Raw genomic sequence first — 22,169 nt, 5'->3', positions numbered from 1 at the left:
CGGGCTTCTCTTAGATCTTGACTACATGGTGAAGAAACCTGTGGCCGATTTAACACCCGCTCAAACTTTCTCGACTGCTACATTGCCACAATCTTCGAGCACTAGTGGAAATTCATCTTCGCTTCCCAGTGATACTATGGAGGCCCTTCAACAGCTAGTTGCTCGTCTTGGTTTTCAACTTCAGCCATCATCCAACCAATCGCCACAAGCTTTGTATACAAATAGGTCGAACAATAACCGAGGCAACAATCAAAACAACCGTAGAGGCCGCGGAAATTATCAGAATTCCCAAAATCGCGGTGGAGGTAATCGAAATCTATTTTCTTGGGCAACTAATCAAAACACTATATATGGTACTTGTAACAAGTGTGGAATTAGTCATCTCCCGTCACAATGCCCAAATCGGGACCCCTCTGCAATGCGTAATAGGCAGCCATATGCTAACTTTGCTCAAACGAACTATGCTGCTAATTCTCGCTCTCCTGCATCAACTTCATGGCTTCCTGACTCAGGTTCTAATTTCCATGTTACTCCTAATCTATCTAGTTTTGATACGTTTCAGCCGTACTTTGGAGATGACAATGTTCATGTTGGCAATGGTAACGGTCTTCCTATTTTACATATCGGCTCTTCAACGTTTTATCACCCAATAAAAGACTTTCTTTACGAGATATCCTTCATGTCCCTGAATTTAAACAAAATCTTCTTTCCGTTCAAAAGTTTTGCTTAGACAACAATGTGTTTTTTGAATTTCATGCAACTTTCTTTTCTGTAAAGGACAAAGTCACCCGTTCTACCCTCCTCACTGGTCCAAGTAATGGAGGTCTCTACTCATTTTGTCTACCGAGCTACCAACCTATCCAAAAATCTGTGTTCACCACTGTTCGAGTCTCTCCGGACGTGTGGCATCAAAGACCAGGTCACCCTCATTCAAAATTATTTTCTTCTATTTTATCAAGATTTAATTTACCGCTTTCTATTAATAGTTCTTTAAGTCATTGTACTGCTTGCTCTATTGGCAAGTCTTCCAAACTGCATTTACCATTATCTCGAAATAAAGCTTCAAATATTCTTGATCTTATTTATTCTGATGTTTGGGGTCCTTCACCCGTCCCTTCTTTTGATGGTCATTCTTATTTTTTGTTGTGTGTAGATGCCTTTTCACGTTACATGTGGTTCTTTCCCTTGAAACATAAATCTGATGTTTATCATATATTTACTCAATTTGTTGCTATGGCAGAACGTCAATTTAAAACAAAACTGAAATCAGTCCAAACCGATGGTGGGGGTGAATTTCGCAAATTGTCTCCTTTTTTCTCAAATCTTGGAATCATCCACAGATTCTCTTGTCCTCACACAAGTGAACAAAATGGCCTTGTTGAAAGACGACACCGACATGTCGTTAAAACTGGTCTCAATCTTCTTTCTCAATCCGGTATCCCATCTAAATTCTGGCATTTTGCTTTTGACACTGCAGTCTACCTTATCAATCGCATGCCCTCTTCAAACACATCACGCACCTCTCCCTTCGAGTTTTTGTTCAAACGGACACCCAATTACACTTTTCTTCGTGTTTTTGGTTGTCAATGTTTTCCCCACCTATGACCCTATAATCCACACAAAATGGATTTTCGGTCTACTCCTTGCACATTCTTGGGGTATAGCACCTCCCATCATGGGTATCGGTGTTTTGACCAAGAGTCTGAACGTCTCTATATTGCTCGTCATGTCCGCTTTAATGAACACTTCTTCCCGTTTTGTCAACCCACCTCGCCATCAACACCTACCTCCGAACCAGACGAATACTTCTCGTCTTATCCATCACCTCCACCTCCTACGATCAACCCAGTTTCCAATGAGTCAGCTGCAAATGTTGATTCACCTCCTTCACCTGAGCCCACAACTACGCTCGTTCCTCCTCTCCAACCAGTACAACATTCATCCGAACCCGCACAACTCGTCGATCCTATTCCCTCTTCTAGACCATCATCACCACCCCAACCTACTACACGCGCACGTCCTTCAAATCTTCGCCAAAATCCTCCTAAAACAAAAATTTTTGATCCATCCGCGAATCATACCTCCACATCTCTTTCCGAATATGAACCCGCTACCTTTGCTATTGCTAACAAGAACCCTCTATGGCGCAAAGCCATGGAGGATGAATATTCGGCTCTCATGAGAAACGGCACATGGTCATTAGTGCCACGTGTTCTAGGAAAAAATGTAGTTGATTGCAAGTGGGTATATAAAGTTAAACATGATCAACGGGGAATTATCACTCGCTATAAAGCGAGACTTGTTGCTAAGGGGTTTCACCAGCAGCCAGGCATTGACTATACTGACACCTTTAGCCCTGTTGTCAAAGCTACCACTATCCGGGTTGTTTTATCTATTGCTACAGCTAATCATTGGCCCTTGAGACAGTTAGATGTCCGGAATGCTTTCTTACATGGTGATCTTAAGGAAACAGTGTATCTACAACAACTGCTAGGTTTTGTTGACAAGTCAAAACATGATCATGCGTGTTTATTGCACAAATCATTGTACGGTCTAAAGCAAGCACCGAGAGCATGGTTTCATCGGCTCTCTCAGGCTCTTTATCGCATTGGTTTTAGGGGATCCAAAACCGATCCCTCGCTTTTTATCTATTGTGCTCGTGGTACAGTGCTATATATGCTAGTGTACGTTGCTGATATTATTTTGACAGGTAACAACCCTTTGATGCTTGATAGGGTTGTTCATCAGCTTAGCCGTGCCTTCGTGATTCAAGACATGGGGCATCTGTCCTATTTTCTGGGTGTGGAAATCACACGTACAGATTCAGATTTGTTTCTATCTCAATCCAAATATTTTACAGACCTCTTGGAACGTGCAAATTTGTCCAATGCCAAACCAGTTCCATCTCCACTTTCTATATCTGTCGTTTTGTCTAATGGTGATAGCACTGCTTTCTCAGATCCAGTAAAATACCAGAGTATTGTTGGGGGTCTCCAGTATGCTACTCATTCTAGGCCTGATATTGCATTTGCTGTGAACAAAGTTTGTCAATACATGCATTACCCGACTGAGAATCATTGGTCCGCTATTAAGCGTATTCTTCATTACTTACAAGGGACATCCAATTACGGATTACGCATCTCTAGCAACTCCTCAACTCAGTTACATGCTTATGCAGATGCCTCCTTCAATGATATTAATGCCTACTCTGATGCTGATTGGGCTGGTTGCCCAGATGACCGTCGATCCACGGGGGATTTGCTATATATCTAGGATCTAATCTTGTCTCTTGGTCTGCTAGAAAACAACGCATTGTATCTCGGTCATCCATAGAGGCTGAGGACAAGGCTATGGCTGACACTGCCGCCGAACTTACATGGCTTCAATCTCTACTTCATGAATTGCGCATTCCTATACAGACTACTCCAACATTGTGGTGTGACAATCTAGGCGCTACTTATTTGTCAGCTAATCCCGTCTTTCATGCACGCACAAAGCATGTGGAAATTGATTTTCATTTTGTACGAGAGAAGGTTGCTCAAGGAAATTTGTCAGTAAAGTTCATATCTTCACATGATCAGATTGCGGATGTTTTTACAAAGACCTTATATTCAGATCGGTTCATGTTGTTGCGATCCAAGCTAAGAGTCGCACAACGGCCTTAGCTTGAGGGGGCGTATTAAGATAGTATTAGTTTCCATATTAGTTAGTTTACAAATTATTAGTTTCCATGTATTAGGTTAATAGACTCTATAAATACAACCTCTTGTAACCCTCATTAATCACAAATCAAATACAATAACCTATAAGGTTTTTCACTAATAGGTCAGAATGCCAGATGGGTATAACAAGAAAAGTTGGCTAAAAAGGAAACGAGTAAAATATATCATATGTCGCCCGAAGACCATTTTTATTGCATACAACCTTCTAATCCATTTATCTGGATTGATGTTCATAATGTGAGTACATAGATTACATAATTCGATACACTGATATCCATGGAAAGTAAGATTATGGAATATGTATTTTGGGTCAACCCAACTGAACCCGTATTCCCTCCCCATCTGCCAACTTAACTAACAAACATCAATTAAGAACCATACTTTGTCAAAACTTAAAGTTTTATCTATGTGCTTATTACCCATATTTTGAGTAACAATAACTTCTTGTTTATCCTCATTACATGTAACCACAGAAGCTGTTTTCGCCTTCACATCATCATTGCTAAATTGCCTGAAAGACACACATTCGTATTAAAATTGACATTGATAACAATAATATGCTAGATGCTATACAAAAATATCCAAATTTTTGACCAAAGTTATAGTATGCCCTATATTAACATGTATTTATTTTCCATAATTTACACTTCTGAATCTGAATACAAAACCTTAGATTAGACCCGACATTCTCATTTATGTCGTTAGCATATAATAAAAAGCTACTCGAAATATACCTACAACGCAAAACGACTTGCACATTGACACCTTTATCTTTATCATCTTAATTTCTCAGGAACACATGTGATCACTATACCTGAACACGTACTTTATAATTTATACCTGAACATGTAACCAGATTTATTAGGGTAAAAAAATAAAATAAAAAAACTCATATAACACATGTTATCACTTCTCATAAACACGTACTAAAAAAAAAAATTAAATACACATGTTACCACTTTATATAAACAAATATCGATCACATATTTTATACGAGTAAATTTTACAAGAACATGTAAACATATTTATTAGGATATAAATATAAACAAAAACAGAAAAAATAGTTCATCGGAGTCACCGGTTAAATCAATTGACAAATTCATAGATAGTTTACTGGATTTATGTGTTAAACGATTTCATCATCCTTACTGTCATTCCTTCGGATTGTCACTACCAACAAAAGATACAAAAACCCAATAAGAACCTAATAGAAATATAACACATATCACCAATAAAAAGGTCTAATAAAAAGGAATAAAGGAACAAACAAGAATTAGGGTTAAAAATTACATTTCATTGATTTAGGGTTATTCCTCATAATATAGTATGAAAAACCAATAAATACTATCAATTGATCCCAGAATATTAGTCACGGACACATGCACCACGGATTTTTTGCTTTTTTTGTTGAATTTTTGTTGATTTTTGATATGTATAGAAACTTCATGGATTAGGTTTTAGAAGAAGAGATATTTCGAGCGTGCTTTCTTCATAGATTTGGTCTCTCTCTCTCTCTCTCTATATATATATATATAGAGAGAGAGAGTTTCCTTAATTTGAGAACCATTTTTTTTGTAAGAACCATGAGAACTCTTAACATATATGTTTGTTCAGATGTTTTTTTTGTTCATTCACATGTGAAATGATATAAAAATATATGTTGTAGAAGAAATTTTTTGAAGAAACCTTCAAAAGTAGCCTTTTTGTGAACTTGTGAATGAATTTGTTCACGTTTTCTGTTCATGTGACAAATGACTATAAATAAGGTTTTGAAAAAAAATTTCTTCTGCAACATATATTTTTATAACGTTTCACATGTGAATGAACAAAAAAAACATGTGATCCAATATAAAATTTAGGAGTTCTCAAAGTTCTTACAAAAAAATAGGTTCTCAAAATAAGGGCCCCCTATATATATATATATATATATATATATATATATTATGGATACGGATCCTCAATCACCCTCTTCATCCGATGGTTCAATCGACCTCGACGACGTGATTCTTAGTACCGTTGCTTTGACCGTTACTACTATGATTCAATCCGTGGAAGACGAGGAGGACCAAGCTTCACCTAGAAGAAGATCGGTTCTAGAATGTCGACGTGATGAGGCATATGCGCGTTTAGTTTGCTTTTATTTTGCCGAGCGACCCGTATTTGGCGCGAGGGATTTTAGAAGGCCATCTTTGGGAAAACAACAGGGCAAATCAAGTACAATACGTGTCAATGGAAGTCGATGACTACTTTAGCGATGATGATTAGTTGTTAGTTTTTTATTTTTAGTATTGTATGGAATAATTTTTATATTTATGTGTTGGATTTTATTTTTTATGTTTAGTATTTTTAATTTTAATGGTTAGTATTTTATTTTTCTATTCATAAAAATGTTATTATTTTTTAAATAATATGAAGATTACAAAAAATAAAAAAATCAAATCAAGTCAATCATTAAACCAATCATTGTAAGTGTCACATGACATAAGTCGTCTCCCTCCCTTTCTTCCCACTCCCTTTAGTTTATATATATATATATATATATCATTCCGGTAAAAGCACTCTTAAAATAAGAACGGTGAGAACACTTAAAAACATTATTTTGATGCAGTAAAGGTCCATAAAACTTACATATTGCATAACTGATTATCATTATTTAAGTGTTTAACAACGCATTGATCCGTCAAAATCGAAAAAATCACGTTTTTTTGTTGGATGCATCATTTTGATGAATATGCATCCAAGATGGATGCACAAAGCAAAAAACATGATTTTCTCGATTTTGACAAACCAATGTGTTGTTAAACACTTAAATAATGATAATTAGTTATACACTATGTTAGTTTTATGGACTTTTAATGCATCTAAATGTAGTTTTTAAGTGTTCTCACCGTGTTCTTAAATTAAGACTGTTCTTATTTGATTGTCCACCTATATATATATATATATATATATAGGGAGAAAGGGAATATAAGGTTGTCTGGCACCTAAGGTTAGGTGTGGGACCCCTCACATACTAATATTTTATTATTTTTTCTTTAATGAATAAATGCATGGGCTCCCATGATTTTTATGGATTAAAAAAATAATATGTGAGTGTTCCACACCTAAGCTTAAATACCCGACAGCCTTATATTCCCATCCCCCATATATGTGTGTGTGTGTGTGTGTGTGTGTGTGTTTTAGGTAAAATAAAACAAGTATTAAAGTAAAACAAATAAAACAATAGGTTTCACTTCACTGAAAATCACTGTGCATCATGAAAATCATCGTACATCTAATGCTTTGTGAATCTTCGTGCATCATTTTAACCATGATCTAAGGGTCAAGATGTTGTCCTATTTGTTTTACCTTAATACTTGTTTTACAATACCCAATCTCTATATATATGTATTTATTTATATCAATATCTATATATTTATTAAAAAAGTAGTTAACCGAGCATTTTAATATATATATATTTTATATATGTATTTATTTATATCTATATCTATATATTTATTAAAAAAGTAGCTAATCGAGCATTTTAAAGTTTTCCTCAATCCAAAGTTATGTTAAAACATTGTCACATAGGATTTCATTCATATATTTTTTGACAATATTTATATTATTTATATATAGATAAAAGAATAAATAAATTAAACATTAAATTAAATAAAAACTATACAATTTCCGTATATTATATTAATTCCATAGGCTCCATAAATTTTGCAAATATTTCAAATCCAATCTGGACGATTATTTACACAAATTCAAATAAACTAATACTAAATATAGAAGTTAAATATTTAATATGTGGATTGATTTATGGAAAAGATTTAGAAAATATAAACCTTCTTTTATATGATTCATATTTGGTAGATTTTTTCTACATAAAATTAAACTTATTAGTCCTTATAAGTTATAATGATACGGTTCTCTAGTGGTTTTTACTACAAATCAAAAGTACTTTTTTTTTAATACAATAATGAAATTACTCAATATAATTTATTTAGTTCATGCAAATAAGTTTTTTTTTTTTTTTTATCTTTTTCTTTTGATTTACATGAACTACAGTTCCCAGTTCAAGAATATTTTCATGCTTTATGAGATTTTGTTTTATTTTGTGTATGAATTACTTTATTTATACTTTATTTTTATTATTAGACGATGATGTCTTCTATTTTCTTTTTTTGTTTAGATAATAAGTTTATCATGTATCTGATGAATATGTACACAAGAGGTATTCAATGGGATACTTTTAAAATAACATTTGATTTTTTTCTATAATATTTTGAAAGAATGTGAATGTTCGGTTAACTACTCTTTTAATAAATATATAGATATAAATTAATTTTTATTGATTATGATTATCGATATTAATATTAAAAGCTTTGACAAATCAATTACACAGCCGCGCATCGTGCGGGTAAAAAAACTCTAATTTTATTATACATATATATACACACACACACAGAAGTTTGTTATTGTAAAATAAGTATTAAAGTAAAATAAATATGACAAAATTTTGATCTTTGGATCATGATAAAATTGATGCACGAAGATTCACGAGTCACAAGTATATGGAGGATTCATTTCTTCCGTCACTTCATATTTCAAAAAATCAAAAATATTCTGTCAAATTTCATTCCTTCAAATTCTAATTCCTTTGACAGATTTCATTCCTTCCAAAAACATTCTGTGAGCCAAACGTGCCCTTAGGTTTGGTGAATCTAACGAGAATCTGAACCATGAAATAAGTTTTCCAACAGACTAGCATAAGATAGGATAATAATTGTCATTGATATTTGATCGGATATGCCAAACAAGTATTTGTTTTAGATTACTGTTACTCCTTTCATTTTTAGTATGTAGACTAAACTAGTCGTCTCGCTAGGCCAAGCGGTTGCGACTTTCCTTTTTACTTAATTGTTTTTAGTAGTTTAAATAAGAAATCGTGACAACCCACAACCACTAGAATTACACATATTATTAGACTAGGTTTTGCAAGTGTCACTGTGAACTATCATGTACTTATCACTAGCTATACTACATTCGATCGGGTCCATTGTCTGTTAATTTGTGTTTAGTTTAAGGTAATTACTTGTACAACGTTTTATAGGGTTCAAAACCCACATAGGGGGTTTTCTCATATTTATTGAGTTTCCTCCTGAATTGGTGTATTAGCATATTATTGCCTAGTGAAGATATGATCGAGTGGTACCCTGATGGTACGATTCAGTGGTCCGTCAGTGGTCCAAATTTGTCGTTTAAAAAAAATTTTCAATTAAAAATCGTTTTTGTTTTTCTCATTTAGAAACATAACACATCACCTACTGCTAATAAGTTTGTTTCAAGATATCGATCTTTTAGATGTGTCCTGTCAACTATAATAACTGGCCGCAAGAAAGAAACAAACGAACGTATCTACAAAGAATAAATCATTTAGATGTAAAATATAGTTAAAGTAAAAAAATAGTTTGAAAAATTATGTTGGTTTACTAACCGTTGCACCAATGTCGATAAACAACAACTCAAAACGTCCATATCTATTTGTTTTGATATGAGTTACCAAACCTGGGTTTTTTTAGCTTGAAATTGTGACAATAGGCTGACAATTGGGCAAACGAATCTTCTGGTGACCCCCTCAACAATTCCAATGCATAACACTTGGCTCTTCAGGCTTGAAGAAATGAGATATTAATCTTGAACTGGCAATTCATGTCGATCATAATCTCATGACCCCTATATACTCTTTCTTTCACAAACATCAACTCAGCCAAAAATACATCCAACACCTTTTTGTTTGCCTGGTGGGGATAAAATTGTGTTCTTGAACAAGTATGTTGATCAATGAAAGTCTTACTTGAAACATTTCACAATTCTTTATCTTTTTTGCAATCATACGCCACGTACAGTTCTTATCATGTCTACAATTTGTTTCAAAACGATCTTTGGTCGACCTGTCAATAACTAGCTGATAGCCATCTTCCACACACTTCGTATACAAAACGATCTTCAAATCTTCCTTTGTATCAAAACAATCATTTTTCTTTATACGAATAATTTGTGTATAACAATTGATATAACCTATTTTATACGTATTTATTTTATGCGGTATCATTATTTTTATACTTGAATTGTGATATTTTACAAATTTATTATGCTTGATATGTGATTTATTGAATTATAAATGTATAAGATGAAATATGGCAAGAGTGGGTTCAATGAAAGATTATTTATGAAGAAATGAAGTAGAAAGAAAAAAGCAAGGGCCACAAAGGGCGTCAATCGAATGAACGTTTAGAAATTTTGGGCTTTGTTTAGACTCAAGAGTATTTAATTACGAGCATGCACTCCCAGGTTAATGTTTGTTTTCTTAATCTGAATTCTTCTATTACACTTGAAGTTTGAAGTTCGAACCCTTGTGATGACCATTGATGAAACATGTTTATCGCAACTCATCATTTAGAGCAGATTTCATCAAAACTTCATTAGTAAAACATATACAAAGGAATATCATTTAGCTTCTAACATCAAATGCTCTAATGACTAATAGTTCTACTCTACCAAAAGTCTAAAACACATCAATCTTTCATATCATCTCTAATGTGGAAGGATAATAAGAAAAGTCTCGTTATGTTAGAAACTGTATGACGAATTCTGATGTTAAAACATGCCCGGAGCGTCTTTTTACCCTTAAAAAGGGTGTATTATTGTGTAAAAAAGCCGCAAAAGGGATACGAGTACCTTTCATACTTTTTCTACGTATTCTACCATAAAGAGACTTTTCTCCCGAACCTCACTCCTCACTATATTACTGTTCTTCTATGCTAACCACATACACTTACAAAACTGTTGCTGCACCCATGGCTAATTTTGCTTCTAATCTGATCGACCAATGAGTCTCTCGTCTCGTGTCCTCTTGGTGGAACCCTGTCATCGCTTTACAACTAAATACCAATCAATTTGTTTTCAGAGTCACAAGATACAAACCTGGAATCTAATAAAGGTGGTTCCGGTTTCCATTCCTTGACTTCAATTTTCATTGAACCAAGATGTCCACAGCCATGAGAAACTATTTCTGGCTATTGAGCAAGCTTATCTTCTTGTATCCGTTGCAACAGTTCCTCGTAAGCTTTCAGTGACGTAGCAGTAAACCGTTCCATGGACTCAAAAACGCGTTGTAGACTTGTCTGCAGACTACCATTTTTACTAGTTTCACTCTGAAAAACTGCAGCATGCCCTAGTGACATCCCCTTGTCATCTCCTGATGCCACCACAATCACTTTATCCAATATTTGCAGCTCTTTATGGATCTTCTGTTCTTCTTTATCCAAATTTACTCCCATGTTTTTATCAACCACCATCCGTTGTCTCATTTCTACCTTATCACGTTCCCATAGATGAAGAATTGTCGTGGCAAAATCTCGCATTGAGTCCACCACTTCCTTGTCAGATATTCTTTGCATGGCTTGTGCCCATTGGTTACAGACTATGAATATAGGTGGTGCACCTATTCGCCCGGGAGAGAACGGGACCGGTCCATCAACAGTTTCTTCAGGCTCATACATAAGACACTTCAGAAGCCACTCATTTAATGCTCTCACAAAGCCCTTTTGAGCTCCAAACCAACAAGAAAAACGTATAGCCCAGTTAAGCAGTTCGTGCTCAAGTTGCAGTGTGGTTTCCAGACTTGCATCACTGGAATCTTTGTGAGATGCAATGGCATCAATACGCTTAGCGGCACTGATTGCCTCACACTGACTGTGGTGGCATTCCAACATCGATCTCCACATCACTGTTAACCTAAAAGAGAAAGGATTGTATGACAAATAATATAATTTAGCAAACTAAAGCATGAACTTTTACAGCAGCTAAACGATTTTTCTAAAGATTTGTCGTCATTTCTTTAACGCGGCAATTCTCACTTGCTTATAATTGGTTGACTTGGATTATTTCTTATCTCAAATCAAAAAACTTACCTAAAAAACAGAATGACTTGAAATGGGTCCACCTGGTTAAACTGGTCAAAAGTCCACAGTGAATTTTCCAGTCATACAACTTTAAATTGCTTTATTTAAAGATTCAAATGATTATCAGAAACAGATTAGCTTGGGTAAGCGTATTCAACAATAATCATTTAATCACTCATAGTCCATAATACTAAAAGAAAGCCTAAAAAATGGACAAAAAGTGGTAGCCGATCAGTTGCCCAGCCTTTTCAACCCGTTACCCAACCCACTCATCTAGCCACCGCCCACCTCTAGTTACTTTGCCTGAAGGTGTTAGTTTCAATCTTATAGAATGCTTAAATGAGCACATACAAATTGAAGTTGTACGAAGATACTCAAGGTTTGCACTTATATGAGGCAATACAAACCTACAAGTATATGACACAAGACGGTATAATTAACAGAATAAGGAGTAATATACCCTTCAATGAAGTCATTTAATTGTGGCCACAGTTCTTCATCCCTCAAACTGTTTATTTTCTCCGAGATCTTATCAACAACTTGAATTGCAATTCGTATTTTTGTGGAAAGACTTCTAACAAAAGTTCTTGTTGCATCAATTTTGTGTTGCTCGGCACCTTTCTCATCCAAGCGTGAAAGCCTTCGCTTCTTCTCTACATGCAGTAACCGCATTTTCTCCTCAATCTGTGCCACATAAAAAAACAATTTTACATTATCTAATTCTATTAATAATATCGTCTAAAGAGCAACACAGATTTCTTGTGTGCTCAACACAGATATATAGGAAACACGATTCCATGGGCCCAAACCATACCAACAGCATTCTTAGAGGCATAATATAGTGATTAATACAAATATCCTAAACAGTCCGTCTTTTGTAGCACAAGTTGAAGATCCCCATGAAAGTAGAGGTACAAAATCAAATTTTCATGAGATGCATATGAAGAGCATGGCTGTAATCTATTAGCACACAAAAAACTTTATAGGAATAAAAGGTAATCAACTAGAGTCAAAATGCTAGATGCCAGCAGAACATATGAACAAAATATACACAACAAACAAGTGCTTGAAAGGTAAAATCATCAAAACAACACTCAACAAATCATAATAATGAAATGGGAAATGATAATATATCACAGTATTTGACAGTTGAGCATTGGAATACATACCTTAACTTCATCAAATAATTTCTTCTCCCAGAGATACAGTTTATGTAGAGTTGACGAAAGATTCTTAGATTTGGTCGATAAATCTACATCCATATCTAAATTAGCAGGATCAGCCGATGATTGTGCTAAGGACGGCGTAAACACGTTCAACATCTTGGACGGAACTATTCAAACACAAATTACATAAATTAAAGTCAGCAACATTCAACTACAATTTGAACCGTAAAGGCACATAACTAATGCATTACTAAGTTTCTCAACCATCACATTTGCTTTTTCTTTCTCATATTCAAAAAACATAACTATAATCATCAAATAAAAAGACAACAATTCATTCCATGAACAATTTAATAATCAAGAATTCAACCTTGATAAGCGACGTGTTTGCGATTATGTGGGAGTTTCCCAACCTCAAGGATCTTAGCTAACTCATTCCCAAACTCAGATGCACGGCCAAATTGGCTACAAACTTCCTTCACCACATCCGAATCATCGTCAAACACCAACGACTTCTTTTGACTATCCACAACTTCTTGTTTATCCACCACATGAACCTCATACTCAACCGTTGAATCATTATTTTCTACATTCCCCACAACATTCGGTGTATCATCTTCACCCGTTTTTTCGTCATCCTTGGCATTACCCGAACTAGACTCACCATTATTATTCATATTACTCAAATCAACAAATTTCTCATATCCATGTACTTGTTTAACAACTACTTCTTCTAGTACCTCCTCATTATGTTCATTTGGATCAAATTCGACATCCTCCAAATCCGGAATCCCTTCTTCCTCCCTAACTTCTCTCAAATCCAAACTCGAAGGATAAAAACTCTCATAACTTTCAAAAGGATTCAAATAACCCCACCCCGAGCTCGGCTGCGGCGGTGGAGGCGGAGGCGGAGGAGCGTCCTTCTTCGTCGCCTCCGCCTCCGCCTGTACAGCCGAACCGAAATACTCACCATAATCACTAGAATAACTATAACTATTCTTACTATTATTATTATTAGTATTATTATTTATATAAAACGATGACGTGGAGGCCTCACCATGATATATAGGTTCCGAATTTATCGCTTTCTGTTGGTACACAACAGACGGCGTCGTTTCTTTTCGCATATAATTGATTCTATATCCATTATATTCCACGGGCGGATATCCGTATCCGTATCCTCCCGCGGGAGGATAAATATAATCAGGTTGGAAAAACGGACCAACCTGATTAATATTATCATTATTATTATTATAATGAATATGTGGTGTAATATCGCCGTGATCAGAATGTAGATGAAGTGATTCATTATCAGAATCAGAATCATCAGAAGAAGAATCAGTGTGAAACTGGATATGTGATGACGTGGAATTCGCACGTGAATGTTTAACTCCAGCGTGATGATGTGGTTTCTTAGGTGATGAAGGAGGGAGGGATGCGGCGTGAACAGCGAAAAAATTATGTAAAGAATTGCCAACTGATTTCAAGGAAAGAAAATAAGCAGAATGAGCTTCAGAAAGAATATAACGTTGGTGGATTGCTTCATCTAAATATTTGCATCTTTTTCTGCATAAATCTATTGCTTCTGAATCGTATTCTTTTGATCCCACACAACCCATTGTGAATGAAATTGACTGGAATGATTATTCAATCAGCAGAGCTTATTTTATATGAATGAATAAAATCAATAATTATAGTAATAATAATTAATAGGATTTTTTAGGGGGAATATAGAAAGAATTACTCCGTATTATATTGTTGAGGATTTGGAGAATAGAAAGAAAGATATGCGAGGAATCTTTGGTCAGGTGGGGGGGATAAGCAAAAGTAAGGTGAAAAGAGAGAAAAGACAGAGATAATGGGGGGGTGGGCACTGGGCTGGGCTGTAGGGTGGGGGTGTTTGTTACTGTGTGTCATTAAATAATGTGTGTGTGTGTGAAGAAAAGTGCGTATTTTTTTGTTTCATACTCATAGTGAGGCCATAATTTATGTGGGTTTATATCCAGTCCTTGTAGTAATAGTAAGTGTATATCCAGTCCCTGTAACTTTTGGTTAAACCGTGTAAATTTCCATTTTTTAAAATCTATTTCTAAGTTTACCCTTGTTAAAATTCTATAATTATATAGTATCCATAAAGAATAAGTGTTAAGCATTCATTTGCAAACTCTTTTTTTTGTGAAAACCAAAAAACTAATCCTAGCTATCCATCCATCATGATCTATGGTCTAGATTGAAAGTTGATCTCTACATACAATTTTAAACACGGAGGGGTATATCCGTCATTTTACCACTTGAACAAAACCCCCAAACACATTATGATTTCTCATTCTTTCCTGATCTGAAAATTTTGTAACCTAATATTCTCTCGCTCTCCCTCTTTCTCCGCCCTCCCTTTCTTCTCCGGCCGCCATCTATTATCCGGCCTACTTCGCGATTAATCATGTTTAATTGATTCTTATCTCCGAAAGCCGTTTCTTTTCACGCGAAATCCACCATTTCAATCAAATCAAAACCTAGGGTTTGCTATCAAAATTTTTAGAACCCTAAAAAATCAGCAGAAATTGAATCGAATTGAATGAATCCAAGTTAAGACGACGGTTACATCGGAAGCGAAGACAATAGAGCATAAGAAGATGAAGAAACCACTAATCATCTCCGTGATCGTTTTCGCCTTTCCACTATCTCTATTGCTCAATCTGAAGGTCTATATATATATATGTATATTATATTTCTATTTAGTTGAATACATTTCGTTTAATTTTTCGAATAAAGTAATTGATTACTAATTGTGTGTGTGTGTTTGGATACAGCTAAACATAATAACATGGAGATATCACAATCGGTTATCGTTTGCGTATCGGATTTAGCCTTCAAGTTTGCCGGTACTGCTTCCTTTCGATCTTTTATTCTCTTTCATTAATTTGACGTGTTACTTGCTGAAATGAGTTTGTATAATCTATCATTAGTTATGTGAAATGAAGTTTGTATTTATAGTTAGGAACAAAATTGTTTAGTGTTGTGATTGTAATAACTATATTGATTTGAGATTGATCGGTGATGGATTTAATCACAACTGTTAATGCTTATCGATCATTTCTTTGAAGATCGGAAGTAGTAATACATGAGCAGTATTTAGGGGTTATTGGTTTTGGAAGCTGCAAGAGAAATGAACATGTCAAATAATTGGACTTTGCTCGTTTTGTGGCACATATGTTGGTTGATTTGTAATGAGGTGTTGAAGAAAATGAAATGACTTATGAAAACTAAAAAAAAATATGTGCCAAGTTATCCGTTAAAGTTACTTAATTGTCTTCTTTCTGTAGCAGTACTGTTTTATAGCATTAGCCATTAGGAATGTAGTTTCAGTTCGACTTAAAAAGTATGAACAATTAATCACGGACATGGAGCAACCGTCATGAACACTCTCTGATAGTCTACTCATGACCAGAACTTGTTTCTAAATTTAGTTGTCAGTTTAATTACTGTGTGGCAACAACTACTAAATCATACAATAGTCGGTTTACTCTTTCTCTCAGAATTGTTAGCTTGTCGACTTGGCTGCTGGATATAAAACCTTTTTGTTGTTTTTTTGCTTTTGTATTGTACTCTCTGATGGGATCAACAGAACTCCAAGACTTTTATAATGATTTTAGTGTGTTATGATATCCCTGAATTATGTGTCTACTTTTCTCATCAGCTTAGGCCCGATGAGTTTGTATTCTTAAGTGATTAATATGTTAACCTGGGTAGACAATAATTGATGCATCGTGAGTTTTACCCTATTATGGTTTTCATATGAATGCATATGGTCTTGTGCTTGAGGATCAATTTCCTGCTATGTATATTTTGCGATTAAACCTGTAACTTTATTAGTTAAAGTTTTACTTAAGCTCATTAAAACCTTGTTTTGGTAATCTGTGATTAAGATAGCTGGATTGAATGATGTTTGAGAAATCCTGAAGCTGATGGTGTTTTCAAAAAATGTGTCGTCATCTGCATCTTTAACCAATTTATTACCAGGAATCCAGGATAATTTTAAATACAGGTGGTAAAATGTGTGGGTCAGTAACAGATAATTTCGATAGGCCTGACGCTGGTTGGGTTGGTTCCCTTTTCCCAAATATATTATATAACCACATCATGCTGGCCGAAAGTCTGTGAATAATTTCTGGTATGTCTATCAAATCTCTAGAGCCTTTAGTACATTTTTTGTTTAGTGGAACTCTAAATGCATATTTAGTTTGACTGGAATTACATTTTTTGTTTCCAGCACATAGGAACAAGCATTTGGCTGATTCGTTGAGGCTGTTTACATGCAATCTAAAAGTTTAAGAACCCCAGTCCGAGTAGAAGATTAAGAAAAGTTCTCACAAGGAAAACAGAGCTCCGCCTCCGGTACTTCTCATTGATACATAACATTAACAGGCAACAGCCATAGATCTCTACATTTTGGAATAGTGAATACTCTCTGCTTACATGAATTGCTCGTTCTGAGGCTTGACTTCTTGTTTTCAATGTAAATATGGAAGGCCTTTTAAAATTTCTCTAGTGAATTAGATATGGATTACAGTTTTATTGTGATTGTAATAACTATATTGCGAGGGTGATCGGTGATGGATTTGAAACATCTTGTGTATGGCCACTGTAATAACTATCGAATTGAAAACACAATGTGTTTTGGGTTTTAAGCATCTTGTGTATGGCCACTGTAATAACTATCGAATTGAAAACACAATGTGTTTTGGGTTTGAAGCATCTTGTGTATGGCCACTGTAATAACTATCGAATTGAAAACACAATGTGTTCTGAATTAGAAACACCTTGTGTATTGGGCCTTTGGCCCACTATACCTCCAACAAATATGTGTTTTGTACTTGAAACATCTTGTGTATGGCCATTTATGAATTATCGAAACAAAAACACAAAGTGTTCTGGTTAGAAACACCTTGTGTATAGTGATTGTAGGAACTACCGGAAACCAAAACACAATGTGTTTCTTATTAGACACACCTTGCGAATTGGGCCTTTGGCCAACTTTTGCATTTAATCTCCAACAAATATAAGATAATCTTCATCATATATGCAAAGACTATTGGGCCTTTGGCCCATGTATTTTAACATTTAGTATTTATGGTTTAGATCCTTCCCAGGTCTTTATATGGTATCTTAGGGTTTATGGTTTGAAGTTGTAGGGTTACGCTAACCCTACGGATTCAAACCCTAAAACCTAAGCGTACCGTATAGATCTGTCCCCCTAATGTAGCCTTTAGCATTCTAGGGTTTAGCATTTAGGGTTTAGATCTTTCCAATCGGTTTTTAATGGGTAGTGTAGGGTTTAGGGTTTAAAGCTGTGTTAGGCTAACCCTACGGCTTCAAACCATAAACCCTTAAGCGTACCGTGACTTCCGTCCCCCTAAAGATTGGCCGTTTTATGAATTCTCGAAACCAAAACACAATGTGTTTTCGATTTGAAGCATCTTGTGTTTGGCCATTTATGAATTCTCGAAACCAAAACACAATGTGTTTTGGACTTGAAGCATCTTGTGTTTGGCCATTTATGAATTCTCGAAACCAAAACACAATGTGTTTTGGACTTGAAGCATCTTGTGTTTGGCCATTTATGAATTCTCGAAACCAAAACACGATGTGTTTTGGACTTGAAGCATTTTGTGTTGGGCCATTGCAGGAACTACATGAACCGAAACACTATGTGTTTCGTATTAGAAACACCTTGCGTATTGGGCCTTTGGCCCATTGTAGCATTTTAATCTCCATCAAAATATGCAATCTTTATCAGATACGTAAAGACTATTGGGCCTTTGGCCCATATATGTTAGCCATTAAGGTTTAGATCTTTCCAATCGGCTTTTAATGGGTAGCTTAGGGTTTATGGTTTGAAGCTGTAGGGTTAGCCAGCTTCAAACCATAAACCCTTAAGCGTACCGTGACTTCCGTCCCCCTCCTGTAGCCTTTAGCATGCTAGGGTTTAGCCTTTAGGGTTTAGATCTTTTCAAATGGTTTTTAATAGGTAGCTTAGGGTTTAGGGTTTGAAGCTGTAGGGTTAGCCGCTAACGGGTACGGCTTCAAACCCTAAACCCTTAAGCGTACCGTGACTTCCGTCCCCCTCTTGTAGCCTTTAGCATGCTAGGGTTTAGCCTTTGGGGTTTAGATCTTTCCAATCGGTTTTTAATGGGTAGCTTAGGGTTTAGGGTTTGAAGCTATAGGGTTAGCCGTTAGGCTAACCCTACGGCTTCAAACCATAAACCCTTAAGCGTACCGTGACTTCCGTCCCCCTCTTGTAGCCTTTAGCATGTTAGGGTTTAGCCTTTGGGGTTTAGATCTTTCCAATTGGTTTTTAATGGGTAGCTTAGGGTTTAGGGTTTGAAGCGGCTAACCCTACGAATCGTACAAAATAGATCAAAGGAAGATGAAGATGACGGCGTGGAGATTGTTTGATGTTAATTTCCGACGGCGATGACGCCTTGTAGTTTGTCAAATAGGAATTTCCGGCGGTGGTTTTTTTCATCTAGGGTTTTCATCGCCGGAGAAAACGAGAAGGAAGGAGGAGCAGTGTGTGTTTTTGGGTTTATATATGGCGTGTAAATTTACCTTTTTGCCCCTCCGTGTTGTTTTTTTTTAAATGATCTTGGCCTTACATTAGATCTGATCCAATGGCTTACATTTGTTTTCTGGTTTTCACAAAAACCTTTATTTTCAAATGAATACAACTCAAGAATAAGTAATACAATTAAAACTTGTCAAAAAAATAGAAAAGGTAATTTAATTAACAATGTATCGACTTATACAATGTCCTACAGCCTCATGGGTTTTGCACGTTGGTCATGTCACAAAGTGATATCGTTAAAAGCATCTTATTGAATGTTATGTATCGTTTATTGATGAAATTATTTTGTTGCGTCAATTTTAGGTGGATTCTAATTTGTGTATATATATATATATATTCTTTTCACTATATAATATATATATATATATATGTGTGTGTGTGTAAGATAGAAGGAAAAATGAAGTGATTAGAAAATTTTTTTAAAGGTGTTTTAGTTTGAAACTATTGACGTGATGTGACGTTGATATGAAAAAAATTTAGATAGAACAACTTATCACGTTGTTATTAAAAGCATCTTAGAAGATGTATTGTAAAAGTATTTATTTGATGTTTTCTAAAGGTTAGTATCTTCCAAAATGTGATTAGCAAAAACACATTGAACATCTTTAAGTATTTTTGTTTTCGTGTACAATCTTTATTTTAAACTTTCGAACCGCACTTATACTTTAGAGTTAAGAAAACTATATATCTTTTTTTTAACTTCATTTTTACCCAAAAGGTAAAAGAACCCAATTTTTTTTTAATAGTGTTGAAAAGTAATAATGTATAGCTCATTGGATCATGATTATATATTGTCATAAGGTGTGGATATGATATGATATGATGATGTCCCTTTTTGAACCAATTATTATAGTACGAGTACTATTTTTATAAACTCCACATTATACATATGTAAAAAACAATGCATGTTTATTTATATTGAAGGTTTGATGTAGATGACTTATGACTAGCTACCGAACTTAATGATATTGTCACTTCTTTTTAGTTAAAGAGAGTTAGGTGTCGTCACATGTTTAGGTTTAGTGATTCTGAAAGCAGATGTACATGTTATATGCATATGCATGTACTATGTGTATACATACAACTATACATATGTGCAAGTGTTGTCAAGAAAAGTAAAAGGAAACGACATGATAAGGTAAAGATAGTTGTGATAGCTTTTTCTCTATTGGGTAGTAGATACAAATTAAGACCGATAACTGGAACAAAGTTATACCGATATGTGATAGTTCATTTTTAATCATATCAAATATAAAGTTATAAAACCGAAGCTTACCCCTAATATTTTATGGTGTGTTTGAGCGGATTATTAAGAAGTATTTTCTATTACAAGGTATTGGCAAGGAAATTCTTTAGCGTGAACTTGGTTAAGATAACATAGTCTAGGTCCTTCGTAGTGATATTTGATCTGCACATGTGAATTTTTTTTTTGAAAAAATAGGAGCTATAAAACAAGCATCTTTGATCTTGTTTACAAGGCATTGATCATGGTAGTGTAATGTTCATATGTGATTAGGATCGGCAACATATTTCGGTGATTCTTAACACTAATACGAGACAATCCCACACTTATCTTTATTTTCAAGAAAGGGCAATGAACACAACAATTCATTTAATGAAACCAAGGAAACTTTTCCCGTCATACTCTATACAACAACAAAACCCAATCTCTCCAAGCGGGGTATGGGAGAGGTGAGACATAAATAGTCTTGGTTCAATCCAGGGGTAGAGAGACTACTTCCATAAAAATCTCCAACCAAAAGAGTAAAAGCAAGGGGGTGAAAAGAGTTTAAAAACCATACATGTCGTCCATTAAGTGTAGAGAAAGGTACTAAACATGTCACCTAACATACCTTAGTAATATCCAACAATACATATAAAATAGAGACCCATTTAAACATATTAAACAATAGCATAAAAACATAAATAAAAGCTTGTGTGAGATGAAAGCAAACATGCATACATCTTTACATACATATATTATGTATGTTGTTAGTTTGTAAAAATGTATAAGGATTTGTAAAGATATGATGTGTCATCTCAAAGACGCCTAATAACGTTCTTAGCATTAGAGATATCCTTATTTTTTTCTTTTCTGGGTCATCATCGTGTGTTTTGTTTAATATTAAATAAAAATAACCAAAAGGTATATCCTCTTATTTAAGAAACCTAACACTTCAAAATTTCTTACTTCATTGAAAATGAACTAATTATACAAATCCACCTCCCTTTTCATTCCAATACGAGCAATAGTACCCGTTCAATGCGGCAGTAAAATGGTGGGGTGATAGGTCATAGGAGGTGATAAGTCATAGAGTGTGATAGCCAAATGCCTTAGTCGTACGTGCTCTGTAATCGGATTTAAAAATTCGTCGAAAGTATATCGAATGACATTTCTAATGAAAGAGCATGGAATTTTAAAAACACCCATACAATTTTTATAATTTGTCGATTTACGGTTTTTGAGATAAAAGATTTTAAATATATTAGAGGAATAAAATGATTTATAGGGGGGAGAAAAAAATAAGTGGTTGAGATTTGAGGAGAGCAAAAAAAATGAGTAGTTGAGATTTAAGGGTATTATAGGTATATTAAGTAGAGATGTTTAAATTAGTGAATAAAGAAGGAGGGTAATTTAGGTAGCTCAAATCATCTTTTGAGATTTTAAAAGAGGCCAAAATGCTTTATAAGATAGTATAGAAGT

General features: G+C 34.8%; 1 protein-coding gene and 1 long non-coding RNA gene across 3 annotated transcripts; one reads left to right on the top strand and one right to left on the bottom strand.

Annotated features, from left to right (window-relative positions):
* Positions 1 to 10,165: 10,165 nt before the first annotated feature.
* Positions 10,166 to 14,694, bottom strand: LOC122585936 (protein ALTERED PHOSPHATE STARVATION RESPONSE 1-like). The gene is made up of 4 exons (XM_043758051.1): positions 13,211 to 14,694; positions 12,844 to 13,007; positions 12,135 to 12,358; positions 10,166 to 11,507 (listed from the first exon to the last, which is right to left on the bottom strand). Exons 1-4 carry the CDS (start codon positions 14,457 to 14,459, stop codon positions 10,787 to 10,789), a joined length of 2,358 nt encoding a protein of 785 aa, XP_043613986.1. The 5' UTR covers positions 14,460 to 14,694; the 3' UTR covers positions 10,166 to 10,786.
* A 492-nt stretch (positions 14,695 to 15,186) lies between these two features.
* On the top strand, positions 15,187 to 17,525 carry LOC122585405. Of its 2 annotated transcripts, none has more exons than XR_006321702.1 (4): positions 15,187 to 15,542; positions 15,651 to 15,722; positions 16,771 to 17,011; positions 17,111 to 17,525. It is a non-coding gene; the product is annotated as an uncharacterized LOC122585405 (long non-coding RNA). The 2 variants fall into 2 exon arrangements; XR_006321701.1 differs by having other exon boundaries at positions 16,767 to 17,011.
* The last annotated feature ends 4,644 nt before the right edge of the window (positions 17,526 to 22,169 follow it).

This window comes from Erigeron canadensis, chromosome 1, assembly GCF_010389155.1.
Source record: "Erigeron canadensis isolate Cc75 chromosome 1, C_canadensis_v1, whole genome shotgun sequence".
Taxonomy (NCBI): domain Eukaryota; kingdom Viridiplantae; phylum Streptophyta; class Magnoliopsida; order Asterales; family Asteraceae; genus Erigeron; species Erigeron canadensis.
The sequence above is the reverse complement of the archived record's forward strand: the minus strand, read 5'-3'. Positions and strand labels throughout refer to the sequence as shown.